This window comes from Macadamia integrifolia, unplaced genomic scaffold (genome assembly GCF_013358625.1).
Source record: "Macadamia integrifolia cultivar HAES 741 unplaced genomic scaffold, SCU_Mint_v3 scaffold2631, whole genome shotgun sequence".
Classification (NCBI taxonomy): Eukaryota; Viridiplantae; Streptophyta; class Magnoliopsida; order Proteales; family Proteaceae; genus Macadamia; species Macadamia integrifolia.
The window spans coordinates 5,236-23,337 of record NW_024868845.1 but is presented as its reverse complement, the minus strand read 5'-3'; the positions used below and the strand labels follow the sequence as shown (position 1 = coordinate 23,337).

At 35.6% G+C, this 18,102-nt stretch overlaps 1 protein-coding gene across 1 annotated transcript; it reads left to right on the top strand.

The window, feature by feature from the left end:
* Positions 1 to 7,145: 7,145 nt before the first annotated feature.
* Positions 7,146 to 16,436, top strand: LOC122066916 (ABC transporter C family member 12-like; the record flags this gene model as incomplete). The annotated part of the gene is made up of 7 exons (XM_042630745.1): positions 7,146 to 7,313; positions 9,580 to 9,619; positions 9,963 to 10,119; positions 10,738 to 10,852; positions 10,955 to 11,035; positions 11,160 to 11,184; positions 16,380 to 16,436. Coding segments are annotated over exons 1-7 (615 nt in total), but the record flags the coding sequence as incomplete, so codon positions are not given.
* Between the last annotated feature and the right edge of the window lie 1,666 nt (positions 16,437 to 18,102).

Genomic DNA, 18,102 nt, shown 5'->3' with positions numbered 1-18,102 from the left:
GATTCCAATCCCTTATGCTCTCTTATTCACATGGTGGGTCTTAGTGGCAAGAGTCATTATCCCTTTGGCTGGTAATTGAAAGGTGAAGAGATGCTTGTGAGGTGTAAAGGTGAAGAGTGATATATTGATATCACATCAGCCAAGGAGAAGAATGTTAGGTTGATCACATCACATATGACTTCTTCTATAAGACCTGATTTTAGAAATACATATTATGTATCCTCTAAATTTTTAATTTAATTTTCTTTAAAAATCACTTAGAATAAAAATTGGATCTTATGAATATGATTTGTTGACAAAAGATGTTACTAAAAAGGAAAAAAAGACTACATATCTTGATGGATTGGTAAAGTTTTTAAATATCCATTTGATTTTCCAACCAAAGGTTATATTTGGATGCCAAGAAAAGAAAAGAAAATAGTAAAAAAAATTATAATTATGCAATGATTTTTTTCTCTCTCCTTAAATTCAAAATGGTTTAGAATTCTTTTATTAAATTCCAAAAAAAAAAAAAAAATCCAAAAATAGTCAAAAGAAAAAGAAAAAGAAAAAAAAATGAAAGAAATTTTTTCGTCACTCAAGTCTCTTATCCACCATGATGTATTTTTTTTATTTTTATTATTTTTTAATGAAAAAGGGTGCTTCATGGTTGATCATACCCCAAAGACAAGCCCCCATATGGCAAATGACGCTTCCACGACCAATGGGCTATAGTGGGGCATGCCAAGACTTGAATCCACAACTAGCCGACTTAAGCGGTGATGGGTCAAGGGCATTTTCACCACTAGGCTACTAACTCCATTGGTATGATGTGATTCTATTGGGTAGGTTAGTTTAATCATTAATTCTCACCCTCATTTTATTAAGTCAAAAATATTCAGAAAGACAAATCGAATATACCTTGTTATCTTCTAGCTATCAATACCTTAATAATCCATCTTTTTTCTCACTCTCTCTCCCCTTTTGGCTTGAGAAGTTAAAAGTTGGTTAAGGTCACTCTCGTCATCCTTAATAATCCAAATTTACATTAGTATATTCAAGGTTTTGAAATCTTTTTTTAATAATTTGACAATAATTTTCACTGTATTATCACCCATGTCTAAGTCAGCCCTTAGGACAAGGGAAAAGAAGTAGTCAATGAAATGATAAGATTCTTAATTCTGATTCCATCACTATTACAAAAGGTATCATAGATAAGTTATATAAAACGGCAGTGATATATAATAGAAAGTGGTAAACCAAAAAGTAGACAAAACATAACACATGTTTTGACTATCAGGCCTCAGCCACTCAGGATGGGCCATCTCGATGACCCAAGCTCTAGATTGGTCCGTACTGATCTGAATCGGATGAATTTACCTTTGTGTTTTTTTTTGTTTTAACCTTAGTCTGCATTGATCCATCGATATGGGATCGGTCAATAATTGATATCGATACTGATACAAATCAACCGGTCTAACCAATCTAATATCGATGCCTGAAACCGTGGATTGGATGAGAATCAAATTTTGAAGACAGATAGACTTTAAGGTCATTGGCAAAGTTTCAATCCAAACAAAGTTCCATAACGTTTTGTTTGTTTGATGGAGAAAGGTGAAAAATGTAAACATGATGAGAGACTTATACTTATTTCTCATAAATTATCACAAATATGAGTATTTAGTTAAGTGGAATAGGAAATGAACAAACAACATCATTGAACGTAATTATTTTTGTTTGGTGATGTGGCATCTTACTTTTTAGTACTATCCATGGAAATTTTTAATGTATCCCTTTCCTCCTCCTAATTCTTTTTTTTTTTTTTAATAGAATTCTACCCCACCTCCATTTTCTCTCTTCCACTAAAACCCAACCCACTAAAAGGTATTTTATTTCATTATTTCTTTTCTTTCATTTTTCTTACCAATTCAATCCACATCATGTGAGATCCACTCTTACAAGTTTTTCATCCATTTTCATATGTCAAACAAACATGACTTAAGTTGAGCTCAATGCGCAAAATAAATAAATAAATAAACTAATTAACAATTATCCCCACCACACTTAGAATCTAATCTCTTATATTTGAAGGTTAAAATCTAAATAAATTTATAATTATCACCCAATGGGACATGATCAATTAACTCACCTGAACTCCATCTCTTTTGAAGTAAATAATTTTTTTTTTTCATTTTCCATTATTTTAATGTAAAGATAAAGCTTCCACTATATCATTCTATTCTAAACTATATGAGCTAACTCGAGTTATATTTGTTTAACACTATTTGTAGATCCTAGTACATTCAAGTGTCGTACTACATAATTTAAATTGGATCTGACTTTAGTCGATGGAAATAGTAGCTAGCTTTAAATAATATTAAATAAATAATTCTTTCTTGGTAATTGTATAGTGGTTAGGCCGATTTTTCGGACAATTATTTATGGTCAGACCATTCAGTCTTGCTTTGCTATTCTTAGGTGAAATTACATATAAAAATTTAGACTCGATTAGTTGCAAGGGCCTATCAATATATTTATCGAATTTAATCGAGGCAATTGTACAATGTGAATTTCATCATCAAATGATACAAGTCTTGAAGAAGAATTTAGAATGCACTAGAACGCCTTTGTTGACCATTCTTTACTTCAAGAGCCTCTCATGTTTTTCAAAAATGTGATATCTTACAATGGATAAATTCTTAACCATTTATCTTTTTTTTTTGATAAATAACCATTCCTGCTCTTTTACAAGACTATATAATACTTTTTTTTTTCTTTTTGTAAAGTCACACTTTCACTCTCTAGAGCCGTACATGAGGTTTTCACCTCATACGGTTCTTCGAACGTTTAATATCTAATTGTTTAGCCAAAGTGAAAAACATAACAATTCAAATAGAATAATTGCAATAAACATTAAGGTAACTAATTAGATGGATATGTAATGTTTCGATAAAGCTTATGATTATCATTAAAGATGTAAATCGATTGAATGTGGATTTTCCCTGATCAGCTACAGAATAAGGAGTTTTTATTATCCTTTTACATCCCTAGCTTGTGTATGAATATGATTTGCTATTAATCATTGTCTTTCAATTGTCTTAGCTCTTTTCATCTTTCTCTAGAATCTTTTGAATATTTAAGAACCCATAACAATATCATTAGCTACTTACTTTTTTATTGTTATTAAGTGACATCTATTGGAATCACATAGATTATATTTCAGGTTATCCCAATTCAAAACCAGATATCCTCTAATCGGGTACAAAAATAACCCTAAACGAATATGAATGTGAATTGAATTTTCAACTATCCTTGGTTGTCACTCCCTAAGTCTTTTTTTTTTTTTTTCTGAGTAAAACCCCTAAACCAAATAAATATGGGAACTCGTATGATTGAAAAAAAAAAAATGAGGAATTGCAAGACATCATTATCTAAAACTCAATCAAACTAATTAAAAAAAAAAAAAAAAAAAAAAAAAAAAACCAAATTGACAGTGATCGATTCATGGATCTTCATTGACCCAAAAAATATGAACCGGTTCCACTAGAACCAGAAGTCAATGTCGGTCCATTAGCTGCCCACGTGGGGTGTAAAGAGAGAGTGCGCATTGGCTTTCACAAAAGTTTGGGTCTATGTACACTATGTACTAACTACACCACATATAGAATTTTTTTTTGGTGGAACACCACATATAGAAACTGCAGAATTGGAAACAGACAGCTGAGTCGGTCCCGCCGGCCAATAGAAGCAGAGCTAAAGGTAACCACGGAAGAGTCAAATCTTTTTATTTTTATTTTTATTTTTTATTTTTTAATATATCTTTTTCATTTTTAAAATCTAAATTTTACAATTAATTTCAATCTTCATATAAAAAATTTGATTTCCATGTTGATATAAATCAATATATCGTAAGTGATGACGCTTGTTCATGTTTGTGTTTTGTATGGTTTCCACGAGGGTCGGAACAAGTTGGATTTGTTCTTTCCTTGTTACTGCTTTAATCAAAGCGGTAAAACAAAATGGTCTTTTTCTGAAAATCTTTTCTGGGTTTGGGTTCTTTTATTTTTCCTCCTCAGTCCGCCGATGTGGAATCGTCATTGGGTCAGACTCACACATTAAAGGCATGCTCCCCAAGTTTCTTCTTCGTATGAAAAGTTCCCTTTTGCCTTCGCTGTATTTTCCTTTGTAACAATCTTATTTGTTTGTGCTCACAAAGGTTTGATAGGGGAGGAGAAAGGTTTTGGTTTTCTGGGTACTGCTCTTTTTCTATTACTTTTGATATATTGTTGTTGTTGTTGATTTATAAGAAGAGAAAATGGATTTGAGCTCATTTCTGAACCAAAGTAGCAATAGTTTTGGAACTAGATTGTGATTTTTGTATATTGTTTCATTAAAGTTGGGTTGAGGAAGATATAAAGAAGGATATACTTATTGGGTTTTGATTTTCTTGTTCGCTTTTTGTAGGAATTGCTTCTATTGAGAATCAAAACCGTTCTTGAATGATCTTTACTGATAGAAGATTGAATTGAGTTCATTCACGATAGTTGACTCAAACAGCCAAGCTCAATAGGTGGGAGGAAAGAAGGAGAAGGATACACATAATGTGTATTTAGTGGAAGAAGAGTTGTAGGATAAGAGATTCTACAATGGGTTTTAAGCCTTTGCTTTGGTATTGCCGCCCTGATGAAAATGGGGTTTGGGCAACTTTGGTGGAGAATGCATTTGGTGCATATACGCCCTGTGGAATTGATAGTTTGGTGATTTGCATCTCTCATATGGTGCTTCTGGGTTTATGCATTTATCGAACATGGCGGATCAAGAAGGGTTTTAAGGTTAAGAGGTTCTGTTTGAAGTCAAATTACTACAATTATTTCTTGGGGCTGTTGGCTGTTTATTGTACTGCACAGCCTTTGTTCAGGTTGTTCATGGGAATTTCGATTTTGAATATTGATGGACAGAACAGCCTTGCTCCCTTTGAGGTGGGTATACTTCTATTTCTTTGTATTTTTAAGGAATTTCTGTTCTTGGTACTACTTTTAAATTGCGACATGCTTTAAATTACAATGACTTATAGAACTTAATTCAAAATTTGTAATCACTTAGTTAATTCTTACTCCTTTTTTTTTGAATTATTTGACGACCAACTTTCTTTTCCCTGGTATGATGAGCATGTTTTTGCTCTTTTCTTTGTTCGTAGCTGTCCAAAAAGCATTTACAATTTTGAATAGTTTCTTAGAGGTTAAGGATATATATAAAAGACTTCACTTGATAATCCTTTGTGATGCGGATCCGGTTTCCTAAAATCAGGGATTGGATCGCTTAGGGCCTACAAGAATGACTAAAAAACTCAATGTAATGGTTGAGTGGTATTTTTATAATTTCAGAAACAATTTTAAGAGTTTAAAAGAGAGGAAAATAAATAATAGGGTCAAATTGAAATAAAAAAAAATTAGAAGAGGGGGTATTCTGGAATTACCAACAAAATAGGGGCATATTAGAACATAATTTCGAGGACAAGGGTTTTATTGTAATTATAGATAACTGTCCTTACTTGTAATTTGGAGGAAACACCTTTCTTCAACCTTAGATCACGATAGAATAAGAAACCAGGGGCAATAGGCGAAGGCTTGTGATGGAGAGAACTTCCTCCCGGTGCATGGATTCAGCCCAACATTGTTGAAGAGGCTTAAAAACCTGCTGGGCTCGTGATTCCAACAGAAAATTTCATCAAACAGAAAGCACAGAATCATCAAAATCTCGTCTATTTAGATCTGTCACTAGGTACAGAACCAGGTCTGAACCTGGGTTCTATTCTCCTTGTAGATAGAACTGTTGAGGCTAAGATTCTGGGGTTAGTGTCTCCCAAGGAGGGAGTATCTTCAATCAGGAATTCAGTCCACATTGGTCCACCCTGAGGAAGATCGATCAGCCTCTCTAGGAATATAACTACCGCCCAGAACAGAGTAGTTTTCAGGTACGGGAAATAAACAGCATGAACTAGGGAAAAGATTAGAGAGAAGAAGAAGTTAAAAAGGAAAAGAAGAGAGATTCAGAGAGGGAAGAAGGGGAAACCGACAGTCATGGTTTTCATATCAAATCTCTATTCTTCAAAACTTCAAATCTCAAAACTGAGTTCTTCTCACTAATATAATATAAAGAAAAAATCAAATAATTAATAGAAACTAATCTAAAATTAGAAACTAACTAATACAAAAGAAACTGTTTCTAAATCCAAAGATAATCAAATCAAAAGGATTTTATTTTATTTTATTTTTTTTCTAATTCCATCGTGCAACTGCATCACTTTGTGGTTGGGAAGATGTTTCATGAGTAAACAAGTAGCATTGGATTAAGAACTCCCTCCACCTACATACATCCAGAAAAGAAAAAAATCCTGTAATCTGTATAGAAAATTTAAACCACTGGACTGCTTTGGTTTTCTTATGTGATGGGGGTGCATAGTGGCATCAATAATAGAATACGTGCTATATTGTAGTTGATAAGTAAGCTTAGGCACTATTTGACAACGTTCCGTTTTTGCCGTTTCTACGTTTTCTTGTTTTCAGAAATGGAGAAACAACCTAAAAAGTGTTTGACAAAATTGTTCCGTTTCACCCGTTTCTAGAAACATAAATCATAATTTATGCCTATTTACAATTCTAGAAACGACTTTGACGAAACAAGTCAAACTTGTTTTGTCGTTTCTAGAAACGAATTTGAGAGAGAAATAAAGGCTGTTGTGCCCGATAAATCTCTCAAATATTTAAACCTAAACAGAGGTAACTGAACCCTCTCTCCCTTTTGGGCATCCAATGATATTATTGGGTTTTTTAGTGGCATTATGTCTGCAAAAAAAGTTTCGAGAAACAGGTTTATCATACACAAAAAAATCCGTTTTTGTTTTCAGAAACGTGAAAAGCTATTTCTGCTGTTTCTAGACACAGAAACAGCAGAAACGTTATCAAACGGTGCCTTAATGTATCATGTTCAACATACGGGAGACAAATTTGGCCTACAAATCTCTAGAAACAGCAGAAACGTTATCAAACGATGTCTTACTGTATCATGTTCAACATACAGGAGGCAAATTTGGCCTACAAATCTTAAATTGTTTTTATGGCTAGGTAACCAATTTGATGTTTACCTGCATGATCATTTTCTTCTCTGCTCGTTGAGGCTCTTACTTGGTGCTCTATGTTGGTTGTGATTGGCGTAGAAACTAAAGTCTACATTTGTGAGTTTCGCTGGTACATTCGATTTGGAGTCATTTATGTTTTGGTGGGGGAGGTTGTTATGCTCAAACTTTTCCTGTCAGTCAAGGAATACTTTTCAAGGTGAATTATCCTCTCACCTGTTAGATTCTTCCCCTAACTTACTGAAGATGACTATCTCTACTTTATATCCATTGTTTTGTTCTAATTGTTGTATGTAATCCATTCTATGATATGTTAATGTTCATTTTCCTCTGTTATTTTTTCCTAGTTCCCTAGTATCTTTCTTTCTTTTCTTTTTCATTGTACCGTGGGAGCAAAGTAGTTGTAAAATTGTAGCTTGCAAATTTTAGACTTATAGTTGTTTAACCTACATATGAATACTTCCAACCCTTTTTTTTTTTCTTGGGAACTTTTATACGAGTCAATATGAATTTATCTTTAGTAATAGATTATAACGGATATAAAATTCTTGTGTTGTAAAGTATTGGTATGATGACTTTTATAAGCAATTGAGCATTTTTCAAAGAGATCTAAAATGGTGGATCACGGTCAAATGTTTTACTCCCATCCTGCTTATTCTAAGGGTTTGCCAAGGGAAAGGTTGAGCTCATCTCAGTGAATGAGAGTTAATTGTGATTTCCTTGTTTGTGCTGACTAATGACCCTTCATGAGTTCATGCTATCCTGGACTTGGGATGGTACTTTGTTACAATTGAATGAATTTACTTCCTAAAGGAGGAGAAAGTGAGAAAACTAAGCCTCAGCTTACCTGGGGCCTGGGGGCACTTGGATAGCCTTTATTTGGATGGTAGTCTTGGAGAAGATATTGATATTCTACCATCTCATCCATTAAATATATATGAATCCCTGTTAGTCGACGGTTTGCTATAGAAGTTGAAAGAGTGCAAGTAGAATGAATGTTCACTGTAAGGAGAGGTCTGTCCCTAGAATTTGATTGGATTGTTCAATAATGCCATCTGGCTGTCTAGATCAGCGAATACCTTGTTTATTGGAACTTCACTGGAAATGTATGTGTTTTATTTTAATGGTATCTTGATTCATGCCTTCACTAAGAAGTGCATTTTAAGCACAAAAAGTGCTTATTGTCTTGACAAGTTTGAAACTATATCTGAATCTAAAGAGTGAGATATTATAACCAATAGGCTAGTGTGCCTTGGCAGTGTGGCTGTGGCCATGGTAAATGAGTGGAAAGCAAACTGAAGGCTGTGGAAGAATGGCCAAGTACCTTGAAAATGTCATGGAGTAGTTTAATAATTTTTTTTGTTGAGAAGAAGCACAATTTTGTATGTTTATCATTCATAAAGGGCAGGAGGTTTTGCCACCTCTTATCTTGTTCCTCTGGGAGCCGTCAGCATGACGGAAAAGGGACATTTTCCATAGATTCTTCCATGGATACCAAAAGGGTTACTGCACCACAGTACATAGTGCTTATGGAATTGAAAAGGTGTAGAATTGATAATGCAAGTTTGTTGGTCCATCTCAATACAGTTATTGACCAATGAGAATGAAGTTAGATTTTGAATGCAGAAGTTGTAAGGATCGTGTCATCTATTGGATTGAAAGGTAAGATTGAGGTTCAGATTTTAAGATGTGAATGAAGGCAGTGTGTATTAAATTATATGGAATTGGCTAATTAGTTTTATGGATAGCCATTTCATTTGCCATAAACAATTAATAATTGTTAGTGTAGGTTGAAGTTCAAAAAATCCATAATATAATATGCTGACAAAGTAGAGAATGAGATTATGAAAGAAGAATAAGAAGAAGGTTAACTTTTGTTAGGTACAGTGGATTCAGTATGCTTATAGGTTCTTGAAAGCATCTTAGACCTTCTAGATAGAAGGCAATTAACATCAAGGCTAAAAACCAAATCATAAACTAATTTAATCCATCAAATATGATAAAAGGAGCCACTACAATAGATTTTATATCTATCCTCTACCCGCCCAACCCCCCCCCCCTAAAAAGAAAAAGAAAAAAAAGAAGAAGAAGAAGAAAAAAAGGTTTTATTAGACTTCATGTGATTAGAGTGTCTCTGGACTCATAGCTTACGTCAAACCTTAAAATGAGAAATTTTAACACCAACAGCCAAAACTAATCTCTGCCAAATTACGTTGGAGTTTCAACAATATAATAACTGGAAAACATATCTCGTGAGAGAAACCAGCAAGAGTGTTATGACCCAAATACATTGTGTAGCCTCATGCAAACATATCATTCAAGGTGAAAACATGGGTTTAGCTTCTTTGGCTTGTTGAGCATTTACACCTAGGACATTTGGAGAAATAACCTTATATTACTGTTAGTGATTATCAATATGAAGACATATGGATCTAATTATGATGAGATCTTTTCTTTTGATGCAGATCTGTGTTATACTTGTACTGCAGTGAGGTTTTATGCCAGGTTCGTTTCTTTATGTTCTTTTGATCATTTGAATCTTTTGGATTCTCTGCCTGCTTCTTATAATTCTGTCTTAATCTGATTACCTTTTCGTGCTTTTACTTGTTACTTGGTCTTTGGTGCTTATATTTTAGATGTAAAGTGCTCATTCTCACATAAAGGTGGTCACGTTGGTATAGAACTTTTAAGAAGAGTTGGCTAAGGCAGAGCTGTGCCAGCTATGTAGGAGACAAATCAACCACAATGCACCTGTTTCTTTGATGTTTTCAGCATTGAGTTTTATCTTTAGTTTCATAATGGAACACAGGAATTATCCAATTATTTTGTGTTGATTCTTATTATGCAGGTTATTTTTGGGATCCTTTTGCTGTTTTATGTTCCTGGTTTGGAGCCCTACCCGGGTTATACCCCTATCCAAACAGAGACTGTTGATGACACCGAGTACGAAGAGCTTCCTGGAGAGGAGCAGATTTGTCCTGAGAAGCATGTCAATATCATTTCCAGTAAGTACATGTTGCTTAATTTCTGCATTCGAAATGTTTTTAGTCTTGAAGATTTAGTTGGTTGTTCACTTTGTTAGGATATTAATTATTGTCTACAAAGTGAAAATCTAAACTCATGTGAGCCGGACAGAGGATGGTCAACCAGTCATAAACAGGTGATGTCATGCACTTCCAGAGTGTTTTAACGTACAATTTCATTTATCTTACCAAGACAGAGGATGGTCAACCAGTCCTAAGCAGCTACTGTCATGCACTTGCAGGGTGTATTATCCTATTATTTGATTTATCTTAACAAGCAATTTCTGTACTCGAACATTTTGTCTCTGATTGGTTGATCATTACTATTCAATCTTGTACTGCCTTCATAGTTATTTTTACATACCTGTAATGTTGATCCAAATAATAACAGATAGGATTGTAATTGTGATACACTTAGACAGTTAGGTGGACATTGTTGCAGTGATGAACTTGGTGTGACCCATTGTTGCTGCACCATGTCTATGTTTACCATGAGTTTTCAATCATCCTTGCATCTATTTGATTACTATCTCATAAAATTAGTATGATTTTATTGCTTTACCTCAACTGATTGTCATTTGTTGCACTGGCCTCTGGCAGGGATATATTTTGGCTGGATGACTCCCCTAATGCAGCAAGGCTATAAAAGACCAATCACTGAGAAGGATGTGTGGAAACTTGATACATGGGATAGGACTGAGACATTGTATAGCAAGTATGCATTCTTTTGCTTACTTTAAAATCAGTTTCTGATCGAGTCCAATTACACCAATGTTTTGTCACATTTATAAAGCTTTTTTAAGTTTCTGTTGTGTAGCTTTCAAAGATTCTGGCTTGAAGAATCACAAAGGCCCAAACTGTGGCTGTTGAGAGCATTACATCGTAGCCTTGGGGGAAGGTGAGTACTGGTAGTGATTTTGTTTACATCTGGCAGGTCTGTTTTTTCATTCATGTGCATGTGATGAACTTCCATATGCTTGCATCTTGTCCACAAATTCACTTTCTGTTAATGTTTCCTGTAGGTTCTGGTTGGGAGGACTCTTCAAGGTATTGGACTTATCCATCTGATGCTTACCTTTACATTTTACTCTGATTTGTTATATCCCATTGAGTTGGAAAAATAGGACCTACGAGTGCACTTCTCCTGTTGCAATCTTCTGGTGTTATTTTCAGGTGTCTTATACTTTCTTAAGAGCAAGGTTTGAAGTTTAAAACGAAATATTTTACGAAACCACAAAATTACGACCGAAACCTGGTAAGTTTTGGCTGCAGGTTTTGACTGCTGGTTTCGAGGCCCAAATGGCCAAATTAGGCCCCGAACTTCTAGGAAACCCTATTTAGTGGAATCCTTAAATTGTGAAAAAGACACCCAAATGGTAGTTTGGCTTTGGACCCTAGGTATGTAGTGTACGTTGTACACTTCTATACACACAAAATTTAGCATTAGAGCACACATAATTCAATTAAAACAACTAAAGTATGCATTAGGAATGAATGAAAATAAAATTAGAAACCATTTCATAATTATCAAATGTTATGCATATTTCATTACAAAGATATGAGAGTGATTTGGCAAAAAATTAGTTTTCTAGGGAAATTATCAAAACCTGTGAAATGATTCCGAAACCTTAACTTGGTCTTCAAAACTGTTAAATTTCGATTGAAACGATAGTTCTCAAGGCATTGCCTAGGCGTCCAGGCGGCTAGCCTGGACTGTTGTTGGTGTCGCCTTGAACTCCCCCCTCCCCCTCGACTGCCTTAGTTCACCTAGGCACTATGACAACTATGATCGAAATCATGCATTTATACAAAAGGTTTGACCAAAATGATACCTAAACCCAAAATGTGGTCGAACTTTTGCCAAAACTGGGAAATTTGGATTGCAATTCCTGGTATCACACCTGATTTCAACCAAAATATTTCATGAAATTTTGGTCGAAAACATTTCTTAAAAGAATTTTTCTATTCTCCATTAGGCAGATGATAAAGATGGCCAATAAAATTTCTGTACATATGACAGTTTGATTTGCCGTCTGATGAGTTCAGCTCATGGATTTCCTTGGCCAATATATTGACTGATTGAAAGGTATTATTTTGTAAAATGTTGCATGTATTGGTCATGTTAAACCCAAAAATTCTTCACTCTAGATCAAATTGTTTTCTTGAAGAAACCAAGTAGAGATAATCCAGAACAGAAGTGGATAAGTAGGACAGAAGCACATTTATCAAGGCGATGCCTAGGAGATAATGCAGCTTAGCCTGGATTGGCGCATTGGTCACCTTGATTTTTTACCATCCTCCATCGCCTTGGATGCCTTCTCACCTTGATAACTATTCACAGAAGGGATCATTTATTGGTTTCTTAGCTTATGAGACCATCTCCTACATGTGCATGGGTATCGATATGCTGCTGCTGCCGCCTTGTTGGGCTATCTTTATTGTCTAATACTTGTTGCACTAGCTTTAGTATCCAGTATGGGGATTTTCGTCTTCTCTAATGCCAGTATGCCATGTTAATATTTTTCTACATTTTTATTTTGTTAGAGTTCTAGTGCATATTAGCATCATATTTCAAGACATTATCATATCTTTGGTTGAACCCCTAGACTCTGTAGTAGCGGGGGCCTTGTGCAGTGGGATGCTTTTTTTTATCATGTCTTTGGTTGAAACTTTGTTTTTCATAGTGCATTTTTTTTCTTATTTTTTGCATAATAGTTTAGATTGGTTCAAATATCATCAAAGTCAAAAAATAATTCAAAATATACCTTAAAATTATTATTATTTTTATTATTTTTTAGATTTTCCATTTTATAGGGCTATTATTTTTTATGAGGGTGGACCTTGGTACAACGGTAAGGTTGCTCCATTGCGACCTAGTGGTCGTGACCTCGTGGGTTCAAGCTAGGAAACAGCCTCCCTGCCAAGTAGGGTAAGGTTACGTACATTATGACCCTCCCCAGAACCAGCTGTGGTAGGAGCCTCGTGTATTGGTACACACCCCTTTTATATGATTATTATTTTAATCGATTTGGTGAAACTAAATATTTTATGATAAAATTATCAAATTTTATCTAACTGAATGATTACCATATAGTTTTTTGGATGAATAAAAATTTCACTACAAAAGGAGAGAATATACACAGCCCTTAGGAGGAAAGAAAAGGAAAAACAAACTAAAACAGCACAAAGCAAACCTTGGGAGGGGGCAGAAGAAGGATGCAAAATGGAGGGCAAACCCCGAGCAACAACAATGAGCCTATTCTTTGGGGAGTTCCTTACATGGCGATGGAGGAGCAAAGAGAGCTTTGAAATAACATCAAAGAAGATGGCTTTCCAAATCATGTCCAAAGATCTGGAGTTGGAGGTCCATCTTTGGAGATTGTATTCCATCTAAATGTGATTGATCGATAATAGCACAGAAGGCAAGCTTTCCAGCAGTGTCACAGATAGAGCTTCCAGCAAAGGTTGTGTTAACTCATATCCATTCTCTCTAAAGGGGGAGGATGTGACAGAGACGAGCCAGCCTTTGGAGAGGACTTTCTTTCAGATGGAAGAGGAGAAGGGACAACTGAAGAAGAGGTGGTTGGCATCTTCCATCCATTCCTGTAGAGGCAACGAGTTGGAGTAACATGAATGTGCATGGAAATAAGAAAGGATTGGGTAGGAAAGTAGTTGAAGAGGGCTCGCCAGGCTGTAAAGTTGTGATGAAGGATATCACCTTTGAACCAAACAATCTTGCGCCAAGAGCGGGGGTATGGTGAGACCAACCAAATCCTAGGCAATGGAGGAATTGAAGGAGCTCGAGGGGTTTGAAGATCAGATGATTCTATCCCCTCTGCCTTGGTGACCAGGGGAAATGGGAGGGAAGGAAGACCAGATGTCTAAGAGAGGAGGGTGGGAGTGGATAGGGGGGCCCAAGAACCATTAGTGATGATGGATGCTACAAAAGCATCTTTTGGAAGGCCGGCGGAGTAGACAGTTCTGGTTCCAACAAATAAGAAGAGGACACCAGCGGGGTGCCAGTTATCCAGCCAAAGAGAGGTTGAGGAACCCTCATCAATATGGGTGAGGATAGCCCTAAGGGCAGTCAGACAGATTTTCAGGATCTTACACCAAACCTAGAAGGCATCATGGGGATGGGAGACGTCCATAAAGAATCTTTCTTAAGGGGGTAGGAGTGGATCCAGGAAACTAAGATGCTATTATGTTGGGAAACAATCTTCCATATAATCCTAAGGATTCCTGCGGTATTGACATCTTGAATCCGATGCAAACCTAATCATCCTCCTTTCTTAGGAAGGCAAACAGTAGACTAGCTAATGGATGGAGGAATCTGGAAGACTCCCCACCTTTCCAAAGGAAGAAGCTTATGAGGGATTCCACTTTCTTGATGGAAGAATGAGGCAATCATAGACACTAAAGAACTGATTTGATGAGCTCCAACTGGCCAGCAAAGGAAAGGAGCTTGACCTTCCAGAGCTATAACCGCTTGTGAATGAGGTCAAGCATAGGAGCACAGTGGTGGACAATCAATCTGGCCTAAATAAGGGGAAGACCCAAGTACTTTATAGGAAGGGAACCAAGGGAGAAGCCAGTAAGATCAAGCAAGCGGGGATTTGAGGTCATCAGGAACACCTGAGAGAAAGAGATGGGATTTGAGAAGAAAACCATATAGCTTACTCAGGCACTCTAGTGCAGTTTTGCATTTCCCCTCAATTTTGTAGTAGCAAATATTTCTTCTATTCTCAAATATGTTAAAAAACTTTAACAAACCATTATCCTGTGAATTAATGATAATTGATATGTCAACTCATCTCATACTGCATATAGAAATTGAAACCACTTAATTTGCTACTTGCATGAAAAGTTGGGAGCATGTAGACTTCCACATCCCTATTAGAAGTCACTTAAAACTGAACAAACTAAAATAATAAAAAAAAAAAAGTAGATCTAATGCGTGCATTTGAAACGTAAAGAATGAAAAGTTGATCTGTGCATGTCAAATCAGAACATTCAAGATTGGCTCATCTCATTGGTTCATGGCTTCCATGCTAGAATGTTCTTTTCAATGGAAACCATGGGTGGTGAATGTGGTGGTTGTTGATTTGGCCAATCAAGGGTTCATCCTTCCAGGGTTATGTTTTGGGCTTACTATTCCTTTGTAAGGATTAGGGCCTGTAGTGGTGGAATTAATTGTTTCATTGTTGTCGTTGTTGTTGTATACTAGTTGGCTTGCTTCCTTTATGGAGTTATGTTGTACTGTTATGGTTTGATTTTATTTCAATATATTGTTCAAGGAATTAAAAAAAGGTACAATTTATGAAACCTTTTCCAGACTCATATCTTTGTTTATCAAAAGTAGGGGATTGGAGCTGGAATCCTCAATTTGAGTGAAATGAACTGAACCAATTTTTTCATTCCTATAAAAAAGATAAAGGTTTCTTGAGTTTCTACCTCCACATATCTGAAACTTAATTTTGTAAAGCTGATATTGTTTTCGTGCCCTTGAGATGTGAAGAATTGTGATTGACAAGATAAATTTTAAATGCTGCATGCATGGTCAGTTGTGAATGACCACAGTAGAGTTTAACCATCAAGTTCGGGATGGATTGATGTTTTTTATACGCCTAGGATACAAGAATAAAGAACCATGAACAAAAAAAGGTATGAGAGAAAAGCATGTTGGCTAGTGATTGTGAGGTTCCAATTCTTGAGTGGAGGGGGCTTCAAAGTCCTCCACCCTTCCATCCCTTGGTTAGATAGAGAGGGAGGGCAAATAGATCTCGGTTTTTAATTTAATAAAGTGAATATAAGTATTGGTCGTTCATTCAGTGAGGTGAACTTATGATAAAGATGATAAAAAATAATACGGATCAGAAGTATATATATTTGTTCACAAAGCACAAAGAGTAATTGATCGAATTCGTGGGTGTTCATATGAAGAAACATCTATGCTACTTGAACTTATGCCTTATCAAGCATGTTATGCTATTTTTAAATTGATTTATTCTGTAGCAGTAAATGCTAGTCACAATATGGGTTCCAGCAAAGAGAATATAAAATAAATAGTGGTTTCTTGAGTTTCTACCTCTACATATCTGATAGATAATGGTGTACAACTGATTATTATTTTAATTCCCTTGTGATGCGAGGATAAATTTCAAATGCTGCATGGTCAGTTGTCTTCTTATTCGTTTGATTTATCTCTCAGTGAATTCACCCTTTTTATGTTCAACTTGTAGATTGGCAATGATCTTTCGCAGTTTGTAGGGCCACTAGTTTTGAACCTCCTCTTACAGGTCAGTTATCTCTTGTAAATTTTTCTTCAATTGTTGACACTATTTTTCAAAAGAAATAATCTGATATGCTTGTCGTCTTATTTGTAGTCATATGTGGACAGTTATTGTTTAACTAGTAGATTTTAAGTAGGTGTGTTTACATAATCATTTGCCAAAAGATTTCAAGGGTGCTAGAAAACCTTATTTCCCTAACTCGAGTTTGTGAAAGCTGATCAAGTCTTTGATTAACTATTAATAGCAGATGTGTCTTGAGTAATTGAGGATATAAAAAGAAAAGGGATTGTTTGCAGAGTGGACCTTCACCGAGTGATGACAAAGTCAACTGGGGTTTGTAAACTATGTGGTGAACAGCAAAGATTTTGGGCTTAGGTGGAAAAAGTAAATTTCTCGTCGTCTTCTTCTTCTTTCTTTCCCCTTTTCTTTTTTTTTTTTTTTTTTTTTGAGAGAGAAAAAACTTTACCCATCCTTGTGGTTACCATGCAAAAGACCGCCCTACACCCAAGTGGTCGATGCTCCCACGCACCGGCGTAGGAGCCAGAGGGATGGCCAGAGTTCCTTTCCCCTTATTTTTTATTATTATCAATTGATCTCATTGGTTGTTGTGAAAGAACCAAAACTAAGCAATTAGCAAACAAATAGAGAGAAATAGAAGAAAGAGTGACTTCACTAGAAAAACTATCTTGCCGATACTCCCCCCACATTGTTTATATAACCAAATTAATGTAAGAGGACAAATAGGGACATGACTTAAACAATCTAATTACAACTTTACATATAACTCTAGTAACACTGGTAATACTTAACATAACACTTCACACTTAACACCTAATAACATTAACACTTAACATATCACTTAACACTCACCCTCAAGCTAGAGCATAGAGGTCTCAGAGGAAGGCAGGTAAACAATGACTTAGTCAACATGTCGCTTAGCTGATTTCTGGAAGTAACAAATGGAGTGGAAATCATTTATTCATGACAACATTCTACACACAGTGACAATTGACTTTAATATGTTTCGTTCATTTATGCAACACTGGATTACTAGCAATATAAATAGTAGTCTGATTATCACAAATACATCACAATGGGTTTGTGACTGAAAAAACCCAATTATTGAATGAGAAATTTCAGCCGCATCAGTTCCGCTGTGGTATGTGCTATAGCTTTATACTCAGTCTTTGCACTCGACCAAGCCACCGTAGTCTACTTTTTACTCCTCCGAGTCACAAGATTACCACCAACATGCAATATCCAGTTGTAGACTTGTGATAGGTTGTAGCACCAGCCCAATCAGCATTTGAGGAACTCACAATATTAGTATGACCGTGAGTCGATAAACAAGAGCTTTCCTAGGAGCACCTTTAAGATATCTCAAATGAGACAAGTAGCATCCTAGTGAGTCTATTTAGGATTCTCTCTAAATTGACAAATAACCCCAAACAACAAAAGAAATATTGGGACGAGTAACATTCTGATAAATAAGCTTTCCAACCAGCCTCTTGTACTGATGTTTATCCTCAAAATCTATCATATCACACCCTAAGTTTTAGATTAGTATTCATAGGATTATCAACTTACATTCCAACATTCCAGTTCAAAAAGAAGATCAAGCACATACTTCCTTTGAGACAAACTGACACCCTTTTTAGCTATGGACAACTTC